This window comes from Heptranchias perlo, chromosome 24 (assembly GCF_035084215.1).
Source record: "Heptranchias perlo isolate sHepPer1 chromosome 24, sHepPer1.hap1, whole genome shotgun sequence".
Classification (NCBI taxonomy): domain Eukaryota; kingdom Metazoa; phylum Chordata; class Chondrichthyes; order Hexanchiformes; family Hexanchidae; genus Heptranchias; species Heptranchias perlo.
Genome location: NC_090348.1, coordinates 5,045,468 through 5,069,951, shown reverse-complemented (window position 1 = coordinate 5,069,951; position 24,484 = coordinate 5,045,468). Strand labels below are relative to the sequence as shown.

At 48.3% G+C, this 24,484-nt stretch overlaps 1 protein-coding gene across 5 annotated transcripts in view; it reads right to left on the bottom strand.

Annotated features, from left to right (window-relative positions):
• Nucleotides 1-24,484, bottom strand: part of tmcc3 (transmembrane and coiled-coil domain family 3) — a 130,805-nt gene that overhangs the window by 17,264 nt on the left and 89,057 nt on the right. For all 5 annotated transcript variants that reach the window (XM_068004652.1, XM_068004650.1, XM_068004655.1 and 2 more), the window contains exon 2: nucleotides 2,212-3,140. In XM_068004652.1, coding sequence (XP_067860753.1) covers nucleotides 2,212-3,140 — 929 coding nt within the window. The remainder of the gene's footprint in view (nucleotides 1-2,211; nucleotides 3,141-24,484) is intronic.

Genomic DNA, 24,484 nt, shown 5'->3' with positions numbered 1-24,484 from the left:
GCAGTGGATGCAGCTAATGGTGCAGTTGGGAGGAGACGCCACTTAACAGTTGACCTCACTCACCTTGACCACTCATGTCAAAGCATTGAACTTCTTCCTGCACTGCATCCATGTCCATGATGCTGTGGGCCTGGCATTGACTTCGTCCCCCGCTGCCTCCCACTGTCTTTTGGGTATATGTCTGGAGGGCCTCTTGCCCCCCCCCCCCCCCCACCGTGGATATAGGATGTCCCTCCTTCTGTCCACCTCTTGCACCAAGGCCACTAGTGCATCAGCAGAGAACCTTGGTGCACGAACTCTCACAGGCCCGCTTCAAACTCAGATCGGCAGATTGGTGAGGTCTGGCGTGCAGATTGGAGGATGTGGGATTTAGTAGTGCGCAACCTTTATTCAATGTTTTAACATAACTCATCAGGTTGTAAACATAGGGACGGGACCTGCATCTGTGTTTTAAGTGTGCGATGTCTGATCTCCCTTCAGACTCCGTGCAGACAACAGACTGTTATTTTCAGCAAATAACAGGTACCAGCTACCTTTAAGAAATATTAAGACACCAGCCTGCCTTTAAGAGATTGGGGTTCCCCCTGCTGGTGGAAAGTGTGAATTGCATTGAATCCTTGTGTTAACGCTGATTTCCAACGCTGCTGGGGCCATTAGGTGTGAGGTAATAGCGGATCACGCTACCCGCGCCCAATAATAGGCCCTATCCAATTTCCCCCCCCCCCCATAATGTTCTGTGGGCATCTATCACACTTCAAAGTGTCACATTTGAAAACACTGCGCTTGTCACACATGCAAGCCAAAGTAGATGATCTGGTCATTATCTCACTGCTGTTTGTGGGATCTTGCTGTACGCAAATTGGCTGCCAGGTTTCCCACATTACAACAGTGAATACACATCAAAAGTACTTCATTTGCTGTACAGCGTTTTGGGACAACCTGAGCTCGTGAAAAGCGCTATAGAAATGCAAATCTTTCTTTTTTTAAACACATTTCCACCTGATTGGCTCAAACAAAGAAACAAATCAGAACTGGATAATGTTTTTTTTCTAAAGTATTAAAAAGAGAAAGAAAGCCAGTCATTTTCTCTTCTCTCTGACTCTCATAATCTGTCTTTTCCCCAAGGGATTAACAAGAGGCTATTGATTTAAAGAAAACATGCTCAATGCAGCAATTAACCTCTGACTGACCTCTCAACGTTGTGCAAATTTAGCACACTACCCCACAGAGAGTAGCTGAGCGATTTCTTTAAAGGGAAAGGCTTTTAAACAACAATCAGCAACAACTTGCATTTACATAGTGCTTTGAACATAGAAAGTGATTCTGACCTCATGTACCTTCCCCACTCACTTCGCTCCACCATTGGCTGCCGTGCCTTCAGCCATCTAGGCCCTAAACCCTGGAATTTCCTCCCTAAACACGTTTGCCTCTCCACCTCCCGCTCCTCCTTTAGAAACACTTCCCAAAGCACTCCACAGAAGCATAATCAAACAAGAATTGGCACAGTGCTGAAGAAGGGGATATTAGGAGGGGGTGACTAAAACCTCGGTCAAAGAGATGGGTTTGTAGCTGATTCTTGAAAGAGATTCTTAAAGGAGACGCGCGGGAGGTGGAGAGGCAGACGTGTTTAGGGAGGGAATTCCAGAGCTGAGGGCCTAAATGGCTGGAGGCGCAGTCTCCAATGGTGGGATAAAGCGAGTGGGGAGTGAACATCAGGCCAGAGTTGGAGAAACGCAGAGTCCGCTGAGGGTTGGAGGAGGTGACAGAGATAGGGAAGGGCAAGGCCATGAAGGGATTTAAACGTAAGGGTGAGAATTTTAAATTGGAGGTGTTGGTGGACAGGGAGCCAACGTAGGTCAGTGAGCGGGACATGGTGGGGGATGGGATACAGACAGCAGAGCTTTGGATGAGTTGAAGTTTATGAAGGGTGGAGGATGGCAGGCCAGTCAGGAGAGCATTGGAATAGTTGAGTCTGGAGGTGATAAAAGCACAAAGTTTATGGTGGGGCCTGTGGTCTTCACAGTATTTAACTGGAGGAAATTAGGGCTCTCCCAGGACCAGATGTCGGACAAGCAACCTAACAACAAAGCTCACTTTAGCAGCACAATCATGCCCCAGACTACAAGTGAGCAAAAATAATAACGTTCCAGACACAGAAATGTTCATTATTATCCCATAATGAACCACAATAAAAACTCTTCAAGTGATTACCTGTAGTGCTCCTCTTGTAATGTTTGTGTGATGATGCTATAGTCTCTGTTGAACTGAATCTTTAAGTTCTTTATCTCCTCCGACAGCTGGGATTGTGCTTCCTTAATCTCTCTCAGCTCGTCCAAGATGGCGCACAGCTTGCTCTGCTGTCTCTCGAGCGAGCTCGATTTTGGGCTCACCGTCCCTGCCGCCCCGAAGTCGGAGTTACCGTTGCTGTCTCCAGAGACGCTCCCGCTGGAGCACTCGTCGTCACTCATGTACTTTGCCTTGGACACCAGCATGGCACTCCCGCTCAAGGCCCTGGACCCACCGTCCCTCCGGAAATCCTCCATGGAATTTTTCAGGTGCGCGATGTTGTCGGCGCTGCCGAACTTGTTGCGGATCAGGTTGGCGATCTCCCGCGGCTTGTTGAAGACGATGGCGGGGGGCGTCAGGGTCACCCCCGATACACCCTTCCCGCCCTCCGGGCTCGGGCCTCCGACGGGGCCGTTCCCAGACCGCGCGCTGCCGCTCACCTCCCTCACGTTCTGCTGTGAGCCCCTCAGCGCCTCCTTGGAATTCCTCGGCCCGTTCTGCTCCACCTCCTTCAGCTTCCTGTGGTAGTGGTCGAACTTCTTCTGCAGTTGGGCGATGCTTTGGGCCGACTTCTGGTTCTTCTTCTCGAAGACCTGCTTGATGCGCCGTGACTGCTGCTTGTCAGCGTTGTTTACCAGCTTGAGGTACTCGGCCACGTTCTCGTCCCGCACCGCTTGCTCGATCCTCAACTGCTCAGTGATCTTCAGGACCTTCTGCTTCAGCTGGTCAGCGGTCAGTCTGTCCCGTTGAAAGTCCAGCAGGCCGTCCGTCACACTAAGATTTAGGTTTGTGTCCGAACCCCCTCGCCTCATGTTCCCCGGCAAACTGAGGCTGCTCATTTCTGTCCGATCAGCCTGAAAGGTCAATGAAGCAGACGGGTGAATAACACAGCGACAACTTGCATTTATACTCAAAACCGTCAATCCCTGTAGCTCAGTGGTAGCACTCTCACCTCAGAGTCAGAAGGTCATGGGTTCAAGTCGCATTCTAGAGCTCCCTCAGTACTGCACATAGCTGACACTTCAGTGCAGTACTGAGGGAGTGCTGCACTGTTGGAGGTGCCGTCTTTGGGTTGAGACGTTAAACTGAGGCCCTGTCTGCCCTCCCAGGCGGACATAAAAAAAAATCCCACAGCACTGTATAAATGCAAGCCTATCCTTTATTAAAAAAAGGCAATGTAATGTATGGATCAAATGAGGGAATATTATTGAAATGTACAGTCTGCCGTTGACACTCAGTTCCATTAGCTGTAAAGCGCTTTGGGATGTCCAGAGGTTGTAAAAGACGCTATAGAAATGCAAGTCTTTCTTTCTTTCTTTTAGTCCTTCACTTACTCCTCCTTCCAAAACCCTCTCCTCTCCCCCCCCACCCCGAGAATGGATCCTGTCCAGTTTTCCCATCTTTACTATTCCCGCTACACCACTGCTGTCGGCCATTTTATTCAGGCCATTATTATGGAGAAGACTCAATTTATTGAATCTCCTGAGGGGTCTCATTGACCCGGGTAAGAGGCCAAGATGATAAGCTGTGTGAACTTTCTCCCTCATCTCCCAATAGCTCCACGATACCTCTGTAACAACACAAGCTGCACCGTTCAACTCTGACATCCCTCAAATGATCTTCCCATAATCCCAGGAACATGTGCTCCATGGAATATTTCATCACCTCTATCTGCGATCGCTAATCCTCGAAACCATCAGTCCTTTCCTCCCTCACTCGCTCCTCCTCTCCTGAACGCAGCGACACAGACTGGGGGACAACCCTACGGCTGGTGGCCAATCTTCTCACCTCGTCCCGGACAGTGAGTGCTATTCAACCACTACAGGCATCACAGCTGAGCACGGTCCTGTCCTTATCCCATGTCCGCACAACTACACTTTACAGCGGGGGGTCAGTGGATTGCAATAAAGGAACCCAGGACGATTTTACACTCCACAAGCTGAGGCCACTTGTAACACACTCCCTCTCCAGCAGAGGTCACAGTGCAGCAATCAGAAGTGAGAACCTTGTTCTGATTTTCCTCCTCAGTGCAGCCACACGGAGACCAGAGGAGTGATTTTAACCCCTGTCTGCCCGGCGGAAACCGGCTGGACGGGCAGCTAAAATCAGCTGGGTGATTTACCTGCTGGCAGCCCGCAGTCTTCAATTTTAACCTGCCCGTCTCAAGAGGCAGCAATGGCACCCGCCTTAAACCGGCCGGGTCCTTCTTCAAAGACGCAGGTGACCGATAATGTCGTCGGGCCCCGACTGCTATTTTAACTCCGGCCTGAGTGGGGATGCTGTTGTGGATCTTCCCACCGCCTCCCCTCGCCAGGTGAAGGCAGCGGGAACAGAACCCTGTGGGGCCAGGATGAGTGGGAGAGGGGGCCTGGGTTTGGTGATTGTCCCGTCCCCCTGCCAGCCTGAATCCCGATCCAAATTAAAATTTCACTTCAATGCTCCAGTCAGTTCACTCGGTACAGATCAGGAATTCCCTCCCTAAACCCTTCTCTCGCTCTCTTCCTCGAAGACCCTCCCTTAAAGCCCACCTCTTTGACCAAGTTTCTGATTAACCCCCCCCCCTAATATCCCCTCCCATGTCTCGGCTTCAATCTTGGTTTTGAAAATATACACATAAATAATTTTGAAGCAAACTGTATGAATAACAGGGTCTATGGGGGGTGATTTTAAATCCCAAGAACGGGTGGGTTGGGGGCGGGTGGGAGTTGAAAACAGTTGTTTTTTGGGTCGCGACCACAACCCGGCTTTATTTCCGGATTTAACGTCAGCGCGGAAAAGTACAGGCTTCCCACTGGGAACGCAAAGTCCGAACATTTTGCGGTTGTGACCCAAAAAAACAACTATTTTCAATTCCCATCTGCTCCTAAAATCACCCATTCTAGGGGTTTAAACTCACCCCCTATGTCTCTGACTGTGAATGTGAAATCTCCAGTTCACCTGGCACTTACTGCTGGAGCATTTCCATAAAAGGGTAATAAACCTTGAATAAATCTTACGGCCTAACACCTTCTCTCGCAGTTTATACAGACACATAGAAAAGCAAATGGTGGCGATAAAGTAACACAGCGTTTGAATTATGTAGAATCTGGAAATGCTGTTCAGTTACAACATTAACATTATTATTAATATGAACTGACTTCTTTTAAAATCAGGTGTAAAGGTTCTTGAAGGAGATGTGCAGGTTTGGGGAGAGAGTACCAGTGTAGTGATTATGTTACTGGACTAATAATCCAGAGAGTGGGATTTAAATTCTACCATGGCAGATTGAGAATTTGAATTTCAGTTTTCAAAAATCTGGGAATAAAAAGTTGGAACCAGTAAAAGTGACCATGAAGCTGTCGGATTGTCGTTAAAAACCCAACCAGTTCACTAATGTCCTTTAGGGAAGGAAACCTGCCGTCCTTACCCGGTCTGGGCCTATATGTGACTCCAGTCCCACGCCAACATGTTTGACTGCCCTCTGAAGCGGCCCAGCAAACCATTCGGTTGTCAGAGATGGGCAATAAATGCCGGCATTGCCAGCAATGCCAAAATACAAGAGAATGAATAAAACATACAAGTTATTCCCACTATGTACATTTTCCTTTTTCCCAGTGTGTACTCTCTCTTTCTTCCAAAGTCAGTGACTCCTGCTGGGGAAAGGTTCGTCAGGCTCTGGGACGCCTCCAGCAGCTCACTCAATGGGCCAATGTGGGTCTAGACAGTGAATGCTGTCACCGGCTATTTGACCATGGGGGAAATATCACAAGTAAAGCCTGACCTCTCCTCCCCTGACATCCACAAACGCTCACTTTCTAGCAGAGACCCAGAGGATGACCTGGCTGTTTTTCCTCTCCCCTCTAGTTCACGGATATGTGGGCCCATTTGGAGTGTCCCACAGCTGCTCAAAACCCAGCCCTGCAATAGATTTCTTGTTCCTGGGGAGCAGGTGGCCCTTTAAATGTTCCTGGGGAGCAGGTGGCCCTTTAAATGTTCCTGGGGAGCAGGTGGCCCTTTAAATGTTCCTGGGGAGCAGGTGGCCCTTTAAATGTTCCTGGGGAGCAGGTGGCCCTTTAAATGTTCCTGGGGAGCAGGTGGCCCTTTAAATGTTCCTGGGGAGCAGGTGGCCCTTTAAATGTTCCTGGGGAGCAGGTGGCCCTTTAAATGTTCCTGGGGAGCAGGTGGCCCTTTATAAGTTCTATACTGTACTGGTCTCCTACCGTACCCGGCCCTGTTTTGTATCAGTGACCAGGCCTCTTCAGAGGGCAGTAAGAAATAACCACAAATTGTGGGGCTAGAGTACCTGAAGGACATTAGTCAACAAGTTATTTTTACAACAATTTGGCAGCTTCCAGCCCACAACTTGCCAAATTCAATTTTGCATTGTGTCATGTTGCGACTTAAATTCGAGACTTGTGGGTCACTAGTCCAGTACCATAGCCACTACTCTACTGTACCTGTCACATTCTCACACTGCCAGTTTTTTTGGTGCGTCCTTGAATCTGGAATAACGCGGTTCCCATTGGGAATTCCCTCCTATGCTTTTGGAAGAAGAGGCATTGCTGGATCTGGTTCTGGGGAATGAGGTGGGTCAAGTGGAGCAAGTGTTAGTGGGGGAACATTTAGGGAACAGTGATCATAATATCATAAGGTTTAGATTAGTTATGTAAAAGAACAAGGAGCAATTGAGAGTAAAAATACTTAATTGGAGGAGGGCCCGGGTAAATTGGAATCAAAGGTTGGCAGGAACATCTGTAATTAAACAATGGGCAGCCTTTAAAGAGGAGATGGTTCAGGTACAGTCTAGGTACATTCCCGCGTGGGAGAAAGGTAGGGCAATTAAAACCAGAGCTCTCTGGATGATGAAAGAGATGGAGAATAAGATGAAATGAAAGAAAGGGGGCGTGTGACAGATGTCAGGTTGATAACGCAAGTGAGAACCAGGCTGAATATAGAAAGTTCAGAGGGGAAGTGAAAAAGGAAATAAGAGGGGCAAAGAGAGAGTGTGAGAATAGACTGGTGGCCAACATAAAAGGGAATCCAAAAGTCTGCTACAGACCTATAATGTTCTGGCAAATAGGGCTTTAAACTAAAGGGGAGGGGGGAGGGTTCAGATAAGGGTAAATTTATAAATCTGAAGAGGAAAGTCAAGGCCTTAGAGCGGTGTAGCGATTTGGGTAAAGATAAGTAGACTGTGTCAGGAAGGGACAGAGGGCGCTAAATTGGGCCGTGTAGTGCCCATTGTTTCGGCGCTACACGGCCTCTCCTACATCCAAGATGGCGTCTTGGATGCGCACGCGCGTTTCCTGCGTGACTTGCGCCAGACGCCATCTTGGTATTGGAGTTAGTGCAGGCACAGATAACGAACGCTGGAATCGTGTAAAGTAGGGAGAAAATGTCTTCAATCAGTGAGCAACGCTGATTTAAAGTGATCGACACCATACTGGGACTTAACGCTCAACTCAACGCACAGTCTTAACCCCGACCATCTGAACATGTCTTAGAGTGCCTGCAGGACCCCCCACCAGCGCTACTTAAAGGGACCATAGAATCATAGAATCATAGAATCATAGAAGTTACAACATGGAAACAGGCCCTTCGGCCCAACATGTCCATGTCGCCCAGTTTATACCACTAAGCTAGTCCCAATTGCCTGCACTTGGCCCATATCCCTCTATACCCATCTTACCCACGTAACTGTCCAAATGCTTTTTAAAAGACAAATGCAGGATTTACAGGTTAGTGGCTGGATTATTGCCTCTGGCTGCCGAGACATTTATAACTGTTTTTGGAGGTCTCCTAGACTTCAATACTAGGACACGGGGACATAGCCTAACATTTAGAGCCAGGACGTGCAGGAGTGAAGTTAGGAAATGCTTCTACACACAAAGGGTGGGAGACATTTGGAACGCTCTTCTGCAGACGGCAGTTGATGCTGGCTCACTTGTGAATGTTAAATCTGAGATTGATAGATTTCTGTGAACCAAGGGTATTAAGGGATATGGGGCTAAGGCGGGTATATGGAGTTAGGTCACAGGTCCACCATGATCTCACTGAATGGTGGAACAGGCTCGAGGGGCTAAATGCCATTGCCACTTGCTGCCTCCTGATATGCGCCACCTTCTCCTCCAAGAAAGCGGGACCTGTGTCTGGGTGATGTGCCTATCATGGTTGAATAGCTGCCAGTGTGTGTGAGTTGTGGGTGGACGGATTGCAACAGTGGTAATGTGTAAGGGTGAGAGGAAGCATCTGATTGGAAGAGTTGAATACTGATGGAAAGAGTTTTTTGGTATGTGGGTGATGGGGGTGTAGTGTGTGGAGCAGTTGGTAGGAGACGCCACTTGACAGATGACCTCACTCACCTTGACCACTCATGTCAAAGCATTGAACTTCTTCCTGCACTGCATCCATGTTCATGATGCTGTGGGCCTGGCATTGACTTCGTCCCCCACTGCCTCCCACTGCCATTTGGATATATGTCTGGAGGGCCTCTTGCCCCCCCCCCCCATCCCCCGGATATAGGATGTCCCTCCTTCTGTCCACCTCTTGCGCCCAAGGTCTCTCCAGTGCATCATCGGAGAACCTTGGTGCACTCACTCTCGCAGGCCTGGTAACAACTCAGATCGGCAGATCGGTGAGGTCTGGTGTGCAGATTGGAGGATGTGGGATTTAGTAGTATGCAACCTTTATTCAATGGTTTAACATAACTCATCAGTGTGTAAACATAGGGATGGGACCTGCATCTGTGTTTTACGTGTGTGATGTCTGATCTCCATTCAGACTCCTCGCAGACAGTAGACTGTTATTTTCATCAAATAACAGGTACCAGCTCCCTTTAAGAGATGGAGCGTCCTCTAGTGGTGGAAAGTGTGAATTGCACTGATTCCATGTTCAAGGCCTGGAAAGGAACGCTGATTGCAGGTAAGTGCTCACTTGGGACCAAACTTGCGTCTTGCCTGCCCAGGGTCTGTCGGGCATGGGGTGTTAGCGCATCGTGTTACCATCGCCCAGAACGGACCCTTATCCAATTTTTCCCCCAGAGAGTTTAACGGTAATAGTGCATCAGTGAATAAGGTCAAATCAGGGAAAAATAGTAAAAAGTTAAAATGAAAGGCGCTTTATGTCAATGCATGAAGCAGTTGTAATAAGATAGACAAATTAATGGCATAAATAGAGTTTGATCTAGTAGTCATTACTGAGAGATGGTTGCAAGTTGGGAACTAAATATTCTAGGGTACTTGACTTTTCAAAAAGACAGAAAATGGAAAAAGCTGGGGGGGGCGGGGGGTAGCCCCGATAATAAAGGATGAGATAAAGACAGCAGTGAGACAGGATCTTGGCTGGGATGATCAGGAAGTAGAATCAGTATGGGTGGAGACAAGAAATAACAAGGGGCAGAAAACACTGGTGGGACTATTTTATAGGCCCCCTAACAGTAGTTATAGTGTTGGACAGAGTATTAATCAAGAAATAAGAGGAGCTTGTAACAAAGGAAATGCAATAATTATGGGGGACTTTAATCCTCAGAGGCTGGGCAAATCAAATTGGCAAAAGTAGTTTGGAGGATGAGTTCATGGAATGTATTCGAGAGAGTTTCCTAGAACAATATGTCATTGAACCAAACAGGGAACAGGCCATTTTAGATCTTGTCTTGTGTAATGAGACAGGGTTAATTAGTAATCTCATAGCAAGGGATCCTCTGAGGAAGAGTGATCATAATATGATAGAATTTCATATTCAAGAAAGTGGCAGATGGAGTATAATGTGGAGAAATGTGAGGTTATTCACTTTGGTGGGAAGAATAGAAAAATAGAATATTTTTTAAATGATGAGAAACTATTAAATGTTGGTGTTCAAAGGGATTTGGGTGTCCTTATACACGAAATACAGAAAGTTAACATGCAGGTACAGCAATCAATATGGAAGGCAAATGGTATGCTGGCCTTTATCGCAAGGGGGTTGGAGTACAAGAGTAAGGAAGTTTTGCTGCAATTCTACAGGGCTTTGGTGAGACCACACCTGGAGTACTGTGTACAGTTTTGGTCTCCTTACCTAAGGAAGGATATACTTGCCTTAGAGGCAATGCAACGAAGGTTCACTAGATTAATTCCTGGGATGAGAGGGTTGTCCTATGAGGAGAGATTGAGTAGAATGGGCCTATACTCTCTGGAGTTTAGAAGAATGAGACATGATCTCATTGAAACATATAAGATTATGAGGGGGCTTGACAAGGCAGATGCTGAGAGGCTGTTTCTCCTGGCTGGAGAATCTAGAACTAGGGGGCATGGTCGCAGGATAAGGGGTTGGCCATTTAGGACTGCGATGAGGAGAAATGACTTCACTCAGAGGGTTGTGAATCTTTGGAATTCTCTACCCCAGAGAGCAGTGGCTGCTTACTCAATGAGTATATTCAAGGCTGAGATTGATTTTTTTTTGGACTCTAAGGGAATCAAGGGATATGGGGATAAGGGTGGGAAAGTGGAGTTGAGGTCGAAGATCAGCCATGATCTGATTGAATGGCGGAGCAGGCTTGAGGGACTGCATGGCCTACTCCTGCTCCTATTTCTTATGTTCTTATAAATAGTAAATGGGTAGTAAGAGGATGGGTGCGGCCGATTTGGGACCAAAAAGGAGAACGATGCAAGAGGTACTAAATGAATACTTTGCATCTGTCTTTACCAAGGAAGAAGATGCTGCCAAAGTCACAGTAGGTAGTTGAGATACTGGATGGGCTAAAAATTGATAAAGAGCAGGTACTAGAAAGGTTGTACTTAAAGTAGATAAGTCACCAGGTCCAGATGAGATGCTGAGGGATGTAAGGGTGGAAATTGCAGAGGTGTTTCCAATCCGCCTTAGATATGGGGGCGGGGCCAGAGGACCGGAAAATTGAAAAAGTTACACCCTTGTCCAAAAAAGGGTGTAGGGATAAACTCGGCAACTATATACCAGTAGGTTTAACCTAGTCAGTGGGGAAGCTTTTACAAAGGATAATCCAGGGCAAAATTAACAGTCACTTGGACAAGTGTGGATTAACTGAGGAAAGCCAGCACGGATTTGTTAAAGGCAAATCGTGTTTAACTAACTTGATTGAGTTTTTTGATGAGGTAACAGAGAGGGTTGATGAGGGCAATGCAGTTGATGTTGTGTATATGGACTTTCAAAAGGCGTTTGATAAAGTGCCGCATAATAGGCTTGTCAGCAAAATTAAAGCCCATGGAATAAAAAGGGCAGTGACAGCATGGGTACGAAACTGGCTAAGTGACAGGAAACAGAGAGTAGTGGTGAACGGTTGTTTTTTCGGACCGGAGGGAGGTGTACAGTGGTGTTCCCCAGGGGTCGGTACTAGAACCACTGCTTTTTTTGATGCATATTAATAACTTGGAATTGGGTGTACAAGGAACAATTTCAAAATTTGCAGATGACACAAAACTTGGAAGTGTCGGAGGGTGGTAATTAACTTCAAGAGGACGTAGACAGGCTGGTGGAATGGCAGATGAAATTTAATGCAGAGAATCATAGAAAGGTTACAGCACAGAAGGAGGCCATTCGGCCCATCGAGTCCACGCCGGCTCTATGCAAGAGCAATCCAGCTAGTCCCATTCCCCCGCCCTATCCCCATAGCCTTGCATTTTTTTTCCTTTCAAGTACTTATCCAGTTCCCTTTTGAAGGCCATGATTGAATCTGCCTCCACCACCCCCTCGGACAGTGCATTCCAGATCCTAACCACTCGCTGTGTAAAAAAGTTTTCCCTCATGTCACCTTTGGTTCTTTTGCCAATCACCATAAATCTACGTCCTCTGGTTCTTGACCCTTCCGCCAATGGGAACAGTTTCTCTTTGTCTAGATCCTTCATGATTTTGATCACCTCTATCAAATCTCCTCTCAACCGTCTCTGTTCCAAGGAGAACAACCCCAGCTTCTCCAGTCTATCCACGTAACTAAAGTCCCTCATCCAGGGACCACGCCTGTTATTACCCTCACAATCACACTTACAGGCAGAGATGCCTTTACCTGGCAGTGACAGTGCGGAACTGGTTAGACAGGCCCCGAGTCAGCAGACAGCTGGAGGCTGTGCTGCGCCGTCTGCTGCAAGTATACCTGTAACCAACAATGCCCCAGTGGGAGCAACAGTCAGGTGTGCCCAAAGTCCTCTTCCTTTGCCTCGCCCAGGCGTGTTACAACGCTCTTCTAAGGAGGGACACCCACCTCACTACCACCTCCACTTCGCCAGGTGAAACCACGAGGTTGGAGTATTGCAGTGTTCCATCACTTGAGCATAGACTTGATTTCCTCTCAATGGAACATAGGCCATTCAGCCCCTCGAGACCATCCCGCCATTCAATTAGATCATGGTTGATCTGGACCTCAAATCTATTCATGCGCCTTTGCTCCATATTCCTTGATATCGTCATCCAACGAAAATCTATCGATCTCAGTCTTGAAAATTTCAACTGACCCCCAGCATCCACAGTCTTTTAGGGGAGAGAGTTCCAGATTTCCACTACCTTTTGTGCGAAAAAGTGCTTCTTGATTTCACCCCTGAGCGGCCTAGATCTAATTTTAAGATTGTGCCCCCTTGTTCTGGATTCCCCCACCAGAGGAAATAGTTTCTCTGTACCTACCCTATCAAATCCCTTTATCATTTTAAACACCTCATTAGAAAATCAGGAATTATTCTAAACCATATCTCCACAGTTATTGTGTCAGTCACTGGGTTTTGCCACGGTTGAAATATACATTAAGATATTAGCTTTTGCAAAGGCCACCTTTAAGTGGCCACATCCCTTTAAATGTACCCATCACCTCTACTGAGCGGACTTCAATAGGATAATTACATGTGATTTCCTGCCTTCTATCCCTTTGGCCCAACATCAGGCCCAACATGAGCCAGGAGCAGGCCCACACTACGTAAATGAAGGTGACCCCATGAAATAAGGTGGGGGTCAGCCCCCTAAAGGGCAAGCAAGTGCCATGAACACGCCACCCAACTAACGCCCGATCTGAGGCCCAGAACTTACTCCGCTATCTCAACAATTCCCTCCCAAAAGTACCAGAAATATGATCCACCTTCCACCGAAAATACAGCGTGTACAGTGTGGACTTCTGCCTCGATTTGAACTCATTTTCTTTATATTACCCCTTATTTCTAAATAGTGAGTTTAAAAGATGTTAGTCATGGCTCAGTGGGTAGCACTCTCAACTCTGAGTCAGAAGGCCATGGGTTCAAGCCCCACTTCAGGGAGTTGAGCACAAAATCCAGGCTGACGCTCCCAGTGCAGTACTGAGGGAGTGCCGCACTGTCGGAGGTGCCGTCTTTCGGATGAGATGTTAAACTGAGGCCCCATCTGCCCCCTCAGATGAATGTAAAAGATCCTGTGACACTATTCAAAGAAGAGCAGAGGAGTTCTCCCCGGTGTCCTGGCCAATATTTATTCCTTAACCAACATCACTAAAACAGTCTATCTGGCCATTATCACATTGCTGTTTGTGGGATCTTGCAGTGCGCAAATTGGCTGCTGCGTTTCCTACATTACAACAGTGACTACACATCAAAAGTACTTCATTGTCTGTAAAGCACTTTGGGGCGTCCTGAGGTCATGAAAGGCGCTATATAAATGTAAGTCTTTCTTTTTTTTTAAAACAGCATAATGCATGGATAAAATTAGAGAATAACATTGTAATGTACAGTCTGCTGTTGACAGTTCTAATCCAAAAATCTCTCTCCACACAGACAAGACAAGAAATGATTGGATGCACTCGATGCTCGATCGCATTAACAATCTCATTCAGCTGCTACTTCCAGCTTTATCCTTAGAGACTCTTCTTTTTATTACAAATTGCCAGATTAAATGTACAACATCTTTCTGACAGTTTCTGCACAGACATTAAGCCTGCTCTCATTGCCAGGAACTGAAGCCCCAATATTGAACAGCACGATAAAATCAAAACCTAACCACTCCTGTTCAAATATAAAATCAAACAAAACCACTGTATTAAAAAGTCAATTGCTTTTGGTGCTCAGTGCCAGGGATCTCCTGTGGGCTGCACATATGTTCGATTTTGCATTCCTTGTACCTGGGATATACTATTTGATCCATTCCTCTGCAGGGCGAAGGACCATTAGTGTCATGTTAACAATCCAAGCTGAGCTTAGTCTAGATATTAGACTGTTTAAACAAATTAAACAGCTGGTTATAACTAAGTGCTCCAACCTTTGACCAGGCTTCGTTTACCTTTATTCCAAACAGAGAGTCTTAAAGAAAACACAATGTAAATCGGCAAATTACCTTTCTCATTCTCCACATTTCTAAATGAATCTCGTCTCTGCTCATGGCTCCGATGAGTATGAGTAAACTGAGCAAACCTGTTTCACAATAACATACTTAGGCTGCTAGGTAGTTCAAAAGAAAAGCAAGGCGGAGCAGGCTCCAGTGGCCCACGAGTCTGCTGGAAGAAAAAGTCAAATCAACTCCAGGGCCACTTGATTCTGCCTTTCCAGGTTTTCATGCTCCCCCCTCTCCAGTTTAGCTAACCTGCTCTAACTATTTTTGCATTCCCTAGGTCTCCTGTATGTCTTTTCATTTCTCTCGTGATGCCTCATTTTCTTTTTACCAAAGTGCCAGCTGTGCCTCAGTGGCTCGCACCCTCGCCTCCGACTTAGAAGGTCGTGGGTTCGAGCCCCACTCCAGAGGCTTGAGCACATAATCCAGGCTGACACTCCCAGTGCAGTACTGAGGGAGTGCTGCACTGTCGGGGGATGCTGTCCTTTGGATGAGAGGTTAAACCGAGGCCCCGTCTGCCCTCTCAGGTGGATGTAAAAGATCCCACGGCACTAAGAAGAACAGGGGACCTTCTCCCCAGTGTCCTGGGGCCAATATTTATCCCTCACCCAACATCACTAAAACAGATTAACTGAGCATTATCTCATTGCTGTTTGTGGGATCTTGCTGTGCGCAAATTGGCTGCCGTGTTTCCTACATTACAACAGTGACTACACTTGAAGAGCGCTTCATTGGCTGTGGAGCGTTTTGGGACGTCCTGAGGTCGTGAAATGCAACTTCTTTTTTACAAAGGGATTGCTGGATGAAAAGAACCAAGACCCATCGTCCACCCTGGCAGTCACATGATACGGTGATAATGGAATTATCGCTTCTGTCAGTTAACCGTCTCCCGTTCTCCAACCATTCACTTTGCAGCTCATTCTTTTTCTTTCCTGCTGTATGTGGGGGGGGAGGGGGGTTTATCACTCAGCCTCTCTCTCACTCTGCTCCTTCTTCTCAGTTCTGAAGAAGGGGCTGTGCCTGAAACATGAACAATCTTTCCTGTTTTTCCCAGATGCTGCCTGACTTGCTGAGGATTTCCAGCACCTGCAGCATTTTAAAACAAAAGCCAAATACTGCGTGTGGTGAAAATCTGAAATAAGAACACTCAGCATCTGTGGAGGTCGATGACCTTTCACCAGAACTGTTGTACGTTCCAATTGTTCTGACCAAAGAGTCATCGACCTGAAACGTTAACTCTGTTTCTCGCTCCACAGACGCTGCCTGACCTGCTGACTGTTCCCAGCACTCTTTTTTCTGCAGCATTTGATTTTTTTTTGCATCTTGTTTTTCTGCTCCACCAGGTAAGTAGTTCAGTTCTTCGACGGTTTATCTTTGTATTTATGTTTTTAAATGTATGTATTTTTCAACTTTTCCATTTTAGTCCCCCTCCAGGTCATATTCTCCCCCAAAAGTTCAACCTCAGCCCCTGCTTCCACCTCTCCTACCTGGCCTCACCTACCTGACATTCCACACGGGGCCTCTGGTCACCTGCACACCTTCCCTCCGGCCCTTTAGCAGCAGTTCTCTCACCGATTGGATGACCGCTCATTATATCTCTCGCAGCCCACCTCCCTGCCTGCTCCTGGGGCCATTTTACGTTGGTTATGGATCTGCCTCTCCCTGTCGCACCCTCCTTCCTTCTTTAGGCCCTACAACTTTAATTCTTTCCCCCAGTTTCTCCCTTCTGCCCCAGGGCTTGCTTTCTTTCTTTCTCCTGAGGGCCATTTGACAAAACAATTTGGGGGCGGGGAACAAGAGGTCGGGGCAGGAGACACAAACAACACAGAGGGACAGCGAGACACACAAGGACACGCATGGGGCAAGAGAAACAGGTCACATGGGGCACAGACAGGGACGGAGACAGACACTGCGCAGAGACACACAGGGCAGACAAAGGGCACAGATGGATGGAGACAGACATGAGGCAGACAAGGCAGAAAATGTAGAAAAGGGGGTGATCTAATCAGGGATCTGATCAGGGGAGGTAGAGAGAAACTACTTCCTCTGGTGGGGGAATCGAGAACAAGGGCACATAATCTTAAAATTAGAGCTAGGCCGTTCAGGTGTGAAATCAGGAAGCATTTTTCCACACAGAGTAGTGGGAATCTGGAACTCTCTCCCCCAAAAGGCTGCGGACGCCGGGGGTCAATTGGAGCTTTCAAGACTGAGATCGATAGATTTTTGTTGGGTAAGGGTATCGAGGGATATGGAGCAAAGGCAGGTAAATGGAGTTAAGATACAGATCAGCCATGATCTAACTGAATGGCGGAGCAGGCCCGAGGGGCTGAATGGCCTCCTCCTGTTCCTATGCACATATGCCGCCTTAAACACAGAGACACAGCAGCAGAGATGGGAAAGAGAGAGAGAGAGAGAGACATGGACAGAGATGACGGTAAAAGATCAGGGGAGAGACAAATAGAGCAGATTGCAGATAAACAACCGGGGAGAAACAGATGCAAGCCAAAACAGATCAACACAAAGAAAGACGTCATGAGGAGACAGACAGCGTGAAAGGTCAGATATGGGGGTGACGGAGAGAGGAGAGATGCTGCTAACAGGTCAGGGAACAGACAGACGGGCACAAGAGATCGCAGAGAGATGTAGAGGAGAGAGAGAGAGAGATAGGGAGAGAAATCCAACGAAAGACAGATGAAACAAATATTAGCTAAGAGGATCACACAGATAGATCAAGGGAAAGAAAACGGATCAGTGACAAAGACAGAGATAGTGGCACAGAAAGAGAGAAACATGGAACACAGAGACACAAACACAACAAAATAACAAAGATGTATCGGACAAGGGGTGTCCAGAACTCACTGTGAGCAATCTTTACATACTCATTACAGATAGATTACATGATTTCGCAGCTCCTAGTCCCCACTCATTTTTCTCCACCCACCAACCCAAATTCTTAATATCCCGAGCCCCACACTCACCTCCTCATTACTACAAAGCCCCCAAATACTCACTACCCCTTCACTTCCTCCATTACTCAACTATTCATCACTCTTCTGTCCTTCTACCCCCAAAAGCCTCACAAACCAAATAACCCAAGCCCACCAACCACAGCGTTTCACCCATCATCATTGAGGCCACAGCAAATCCACTGCCTCATAAAACAAACTTATCCTCTCATCCAGCAGCAACTCCACAGGAGATCCACTAATAATACAGATACTTGACAGTGGTGGAGTGAGCCTTTAGCTTAGTGGTAGTATTCCTGTCTCTCAGCTAGAAGGTGAAGGGTTTGAGCCCCACTCCCGACAGTCCCAGCGAGTGGAGACTAGGGCCCCAATATTAGCAGGGGCGGGGGGTGATTGGGCGCGTGGCTAACCCACCCAATAAAATCGCGGGTAGATTGGAGCCACTTAAAGTGGCTTCCGGGTTTGGCATCCGAAACCAGTGCAGCAGGCGGACTCCGCACCCGAATCACAGGCTGTCAGCTGGAGGAGCTGTATTTAAAGGGGCAGTCCTCCAATGGCTGCTCCTGGAGCAAACACCCACACACCACAATGGAGCAGCACAGGGGAAAGGCTGCTCCCAGATTCAGCGATGCCTCATTCCAGGTCCTACTGGATGGGGTGAGGAGGAGGAGGGACATCTTCTACCCGGCGGACGGGAGGAAGTGCCCTGCCTCGGCCACCAAGAAGGCCTGGCTCAAGATGGCAGAGGAGGTCACCAGCAGCAGCAACATCTCCCGCATCTGGATCCAGTGCAGGAAGCGCTTCAATGACCTAACTAGGTCAGCCAAAGTGAGTACACTTACTCATTCTCCTACATTTCATCTTCCACATCACCGCCCCCACCCCACAACTCATTCTGCACTGCCAACACTACTCTATCACATCACTCCTCACACCCACTCAAAGCTCATCCTCAACTTACCTGCACTTCCTCCCCAGTACTCATCCCACCACTACCACTCACCCCAATCCTCATACAGTGTCGTGGCTCTGATGCATCTCTTTCACGGTCAGCCGCACACAAACCAATGCATTCAGCGGTTGGCCACGTCACCATCCCTCACTCACGCCTCTCTACTTTCTCCCCTTATAGGAGAAGAAAGCCCAGAATGGACAGGAGAGGACCGCAACAGATAGTCGTCCTCACAGACGCGGAGCAGGAGGCGCTGGAACGGTGCCGCACCCTCGAGTGCCTGTCCGTCGGGGACGCCGAGACTGGCACCCGACAAACGTCTGGTGATAAAACTTTAACATTCAGCACACACAATATGAATTGATGTTAACATGCCTTGCCATCTTCAGCACCTCAACATCTGTCATCATGCTTAATATTTCCTTCTGTTTTCTTACAGGGCCTTCAGCGACCACTGTGATGGCGGAGGGCGATTCCTCAGAGAACCTGCTGGCCTCTGAGGGGGCACCATCACATCTGAGCACAGATACACACACCTCGGTGGGTCCTCGTCCGCAGTTAGTTGGGGTCGCACATGGTGAGTCACCACACATGTGAGCATGAGCAGACACTGGTGGCCGGGGCAGCTGTGGAGAGTCCGTGTCGATGGGAGCATTCTTCTCCAGGCTCTGCTCAGCTGGATACAGATGCTGAACCCTGGGGGCCATCCATTAAAAGGAGAATGATCGAGGGGCAGCAGCACATTTGCGAGGTGCTGGAACAGGTGCCACGCGCACTCTCCACAATGGCGCAGAGGATGGAGGAGTCCAACTCCTGCATGAGTAGAATGGTGGCACAGGTACAGGAGGAAATCTCTGAGATAGTGTCGCTGGAATGTCTGCAATGGATGGAAGGCTAGCCTCCATGGAGCTTCAAGCAGGGCTCACAAATGAGTCCATTGAGGTCCTGACAATGGCCGATCGGACTCAGGGTGAACAACATTCTGCCGCCTTAAACAGGCAGGCAGATACACCAGCGCTGGCCTTACAAGGCTTCACACATGTCCTCCAAACTGTCGTCCAGCAGGGTGGTAGGAGTGATGTGGGCCTGGTTCAGGGGAGGGATGAGGGCCAAAGGGGACATGAAAGTGGAGACGCCACTCAAAGCGCCCCCATGTCTCACCCGTTGTCCCCCTCTCAACCAGTACCCGCAATGCTGCCCCCTCTCCAGGTGGCCGAGTCTGCCCCTGCACAGGCGCAGGTGGAGCAGTCTTTGGAGGGGCCCTCATGGGCACCGAAACCCAGAGGGCATCGGCCCAAAGCATCTAATCGGTCAGGGCATGAACAAGAGCAACCTGCCACTACCTCTGCTGCAGCCACAGGGGAGGCACCATGTGAGTAGTCGGAAGCGAAAGGCAAAGGTTTTGTAAACACAAAGGGGATGCACAAGGGTGTTTGATGGTTGGTCATTTTTAAAAATTTATATTTGCTTTTTGTTAAATGCACATTAAATATTATTATTGTCACCACTAATGCCATGTCTTGGCCATTCTTGACTGGCTTCTGTATTATGGCCTTTCATGAGGTTCACCATGAACGCCCACACTTGATGCCACCCATTGGGTCACTCTACAGTGGGCATATGTGTAGTTGCAGGACTGTTTTGTGCAGGGGGAAGGGGAGGGGGCTGGTGTGGCCGCTCCTCTGTCCAGGTGGTGAGGACTGGACACTTCACCCTGTCTGATGTTAGGAGAACCGTTCACATATCAGTGACTCCCTGGCCTCACGAGCAGCCAGGTGAGCCGCTGTTCTGCCCATGGGTTGCTCCTCCTCCTCCTCCTCAATGTGGGTGGCAGATGTGGATGGGGCCTCCTCCAGTGGCACCCCTCTCTGTTGTGCCATGTTGTGCAGGGCACAACACACGACTATAATGCGTCCCACTCTGTCTGGTGCGTATTGAAGTGCTCCCCCAGAACGATCAAGGCACCTGAAGCACATCTTGAGCAGCCCTATAGCATGCTCAATTGTAGACCTAGTAGCGATGTGGCTGTCGTTATATCGATGCTGTTGCTCGGTGGTGGGGTTCCTCAGAGGTGTCATGAGCCACGTGTGCAGGGGGTATCCCTTGTCCCCGAGGAGCCAGCCCTTGCGGGTGTTGGGTGCGTGGAAGAGGGGCGGGATGTTGGACTCCCGGAGGATGAAGGAATCGTGGCAGCTGCCAGGGAATCTGGCGCACACGTGAAGGAATCTCTTGCGGTGGTCACAGGTGAGCTGTGTTGATGGAGTGATAGCCCTTCCTGTTGATGAACAGTCCTGGCTCGTGTGGAGGTGCTCGTATTGCTATATGGGTGCAATCGATTACACCCTGCACCCGTGGGAAGCCAGCCACAGCATAGAATCCCACTGCCCTCTCTGTCTGGCTGAGGTCGTCCATGGGGAAGTTGACACAGTGCGAGGCCCTGCGAAACAAGCTGTCGGTGACCTGCCTTATGCACTTGTGTGCAGGCGATTGAGAGACCCCAGCGATGTCCTTGATGGCACCCTGGAATGATCCGGAAGCGAAGAAGTTGAGGGCAGTGGTGACTTTGACAGCGACAAGTAAGAAGATGCTCCTCGGCCCAGCCGGGAGCAGCTCGGCATGAAGGAGGCTGCAGATGTCTGCGACTACCTGGCGACTGACTCTGAGCCTCCGAATGCACTGCTCCTCAGAGAGGTCCAGGAAGCTGAGCCTCGGTCTGTAGACCCTGTGGCGAGGATGGTGCCTCCTGCGATTTTGCTCTCTCTGTTGTTGCCCTCTGTGCTCTTGTGCAGGTGCCTGTGGCGCAGCACTGTGTTGTGGAGCTCCACGTGGCGGAGGTGGACTCCATGCCTGGCGAGGCTGGTGATGTTGCTTCGTCCTCGGATGAAGTGATGAATGCAGCCATGGTGCCCCCCGATCCTGACGGTGTGAGTTTGAGGGGGTCCGCAAAGTAGGTAAATATGTTTGTACAGCAGAGTTTTGGGTGGAATGTAGGAATTTTGAGTGAAAACACAAAGGTCTTGCAGCCAAAGCTTTGTCTGAAGTGACAGAGTGCCCTGCTGCAATAAATGGGGTTTTCTCCCCACCAGTCAAATAATCCTTTGTATCTCCCACTGGCTGCCGGCTGAAACACGTCTGTTGCAACAGGGAGTGTTTCCCACAGCACGGGAAACACGCTGAGGATCCTTCAAAATTGCACCCCTGCCAAAATGTCTACTCAATCAGGTATCTCAAGTACTTTAACTAGGTGTACAATTATGCAAATTATCACTCCACCGGCTTTAATTGCCGGTGGGATTCCCGCATTCAGGAGGTGCGTGCTCACCCAAACGAGTCACTGGGAAACCCGGAAGTCAGCGGGTTTGTGCCGGGCTCCAAACTCGCTCCGGATTTCTACGATTTTAGGTGCCCCCAACACACCCGCTCCGCCATCCAAAAATCAGCCCCTAAAATATGGTCTCTAAATCCAGAGGGGGACTCGTGTCTGGACAGAGTGACTGCTGACTCGGGTGGTATTCCCACCTTTGAGTCAGAAGAGTTGGGTTCGGGCCCCACCCCAGACAGTCCTGGTGAACAACTCTGAATACTGGGTTGATGTCCAACAGGGGGACTTGTCTCCGATGGGTGTGGGTGGCCCCCAATCATAAAGGGCAGATGAGGCTCTTTAGCTTTGGTTGCAGCCCCCTGAGGAGAAGCTACTCTGAAGATAAAAACCGTGAGGAAGGCAACAGGAAACCACCTCAGCTACTCTTCCCTAGTAATTGGCTCAAGAATCTCATGTGTGAGGTTTGAGTTAGGACCGGTCCTGGGGACAGAACACAACGGGCTGGTGGAGGGATTATACTGGTTCCTGTGGTTTTGGGACAAATGGAAGTTCCACAGCCAGTGTGATGGTGGACAGTGGAATATGCAATATGGTTGTGTGGAGATATAGTGGAACATGAATGGCTTTCCAAGCTCATCTAAACCCATGAGAGAATTGGGTGACTGATTGTGGACATCAGAAATATTCAGCCAAAATGCCCCAAACTGGGACAACTTTGAATGTTTTCAGTGGTCCCCATCTGAGTTCTTTTGGCCAGTGCTTGTTCCTGTACTCACTGTGTGACTGTGTAACAGGCTGTTATTGTGCTGCGTCATGACATTTTTCAATTGCCCTCTACCAAAACGAAAGTCAACTGTAGAGGTGAGCAGGTCTTTATGACGTATCTAAGATCAGCGGGCACTGTGGAATTTTGGCCTGTAGATTACCTCAGCCGAGGGACTCTTGATAACATACGAAGCCCAACTTCAGCATGCAGAACCAATAACTGTCCAAATAATACGAGCACAGAGTTTGACACCCATTCACTGCCCTTTCCACGGCTGTGTTGTTAACCTGCGCATGTTTAAACATTAACCCTTTCAGTGCAACTATACAATAGCATTTATATCTACCCCAACAAGTTTTAAAGCTCTGAATTTTACCCAGTGTAAATAAACACTTTGCCGACGTCAATGCTTAAAAGAAAGACTTGCATTTATATAGCGCCTTTCACGAACTCAGGATGTCCCAAAGTGCTTTACAGCCAATGAAGTACTTTTGAAGTGTAGTCACTGTTGTAATGTAAGAAACACGGCAACCAATTTGCACATAGCAAGAGCCCATAAACAGCAATGAGATAAATGACCAGATAATCTGTTTTTAGTCATGTTGCTTGAGGGATAAATATTGGCCAGGACAGCGGGGAGATCTCCCCTGCTCTTCTTCAAATAGTGCCAAGAGATCTTTTACATTCACCCGAGAGGACAGACAGGGCCTCGCTTTAACATCTCATCCGAAAGACGGCACCTCCGACAATGCAGCACTCCCTCAAGTACTGCACTGGAGTGTCGGCCTGGATTTTGTGCTCAAATCGCAGGAGTAGGACTTGAACCCACAACCTTCTGACTCAGAGGTAAGAGTGCTACCAACTGAGCCATGGCTGACACCTTAATTTAATTTAATGTAATTATCTTGTTTCACTGAGTAGTGTAGGTGCAGAAAATAAATCTTTGAAGACTGCATTATTAATGATTTAGATGTAGGTGTTGGGGGTACAATCTGCAAATTTGCAGATGGTACCAAGATCGGTGTGAGTATCAGGACTGTAGACGATGCTCGACTCTTTCCGCTGGATCTTGATGTTTTGGGGCACTGGGCCCGTGATTGGCAAAGGATGTTTAATTTGGAGAAGTGCGGTGTTAAGCATGTGGCCAGGACAAATGATCGGCATACACACACCCTTCAGGGAAAAGCATTAAAGCAGGTGGAGAAAGAAAGAGATCTGGGCGTTCTAGTGCATAGATCTCTAGAGGTTCATGAGCAATGCCGTGAAGTGATAACTAGAGTGAATAAGGTATTGGGGTGCATTTGTAGGACAACTGACTAGAAGACAAAGCAGACTATTTTGTCCTTGTACAAGACTTCGGTCAGGCCTCATTTGGAATACTGTATCCAGTCTTGGTCTCCTCACATGGTGGGTGATATTGAGGCTTTGGAAAGAGTGCAGAGGAGGGCCACTAATTCCCAGTTTAAAGCATCTTAGTTATCAAGATGGGCTAAAAGAGCTGGGACTCTACACTTTGGAGAAGCGTAGACTTGGGGGTGATCTGATCGAGGTTTATAAGATGACGAAGGGAATAGGTTGTGTTTGAGTAGACAGTTTGTTCCAATTAAATAGGTTAGGGAGGAACAGGGATCACAATCTCAAGTTATGTGAGGCCAGATTGAGGTTAGATGTCGGGAGGTGGTTCTTTTCCCAGGGAATAGTGGGCCTGTAGAACACGCTGCAGGCTCGTCCGGTGGACGATGATTCGCTGAATTCCTTCAAGCGAGAGCTGGACCTGTTTCTGGCTGGGGCAGAGATCACCTCGTACAAAAGGGTAGGTAATGTATAACATTGATCAGGGCCAGCGTGATCTCCTGGACTAGCTTCGATCGTCAAAGGGGTCAGAGAGGAATTTCCCAGATTTTTTCCCCCAAATTGGCCAGGGTTTCTGT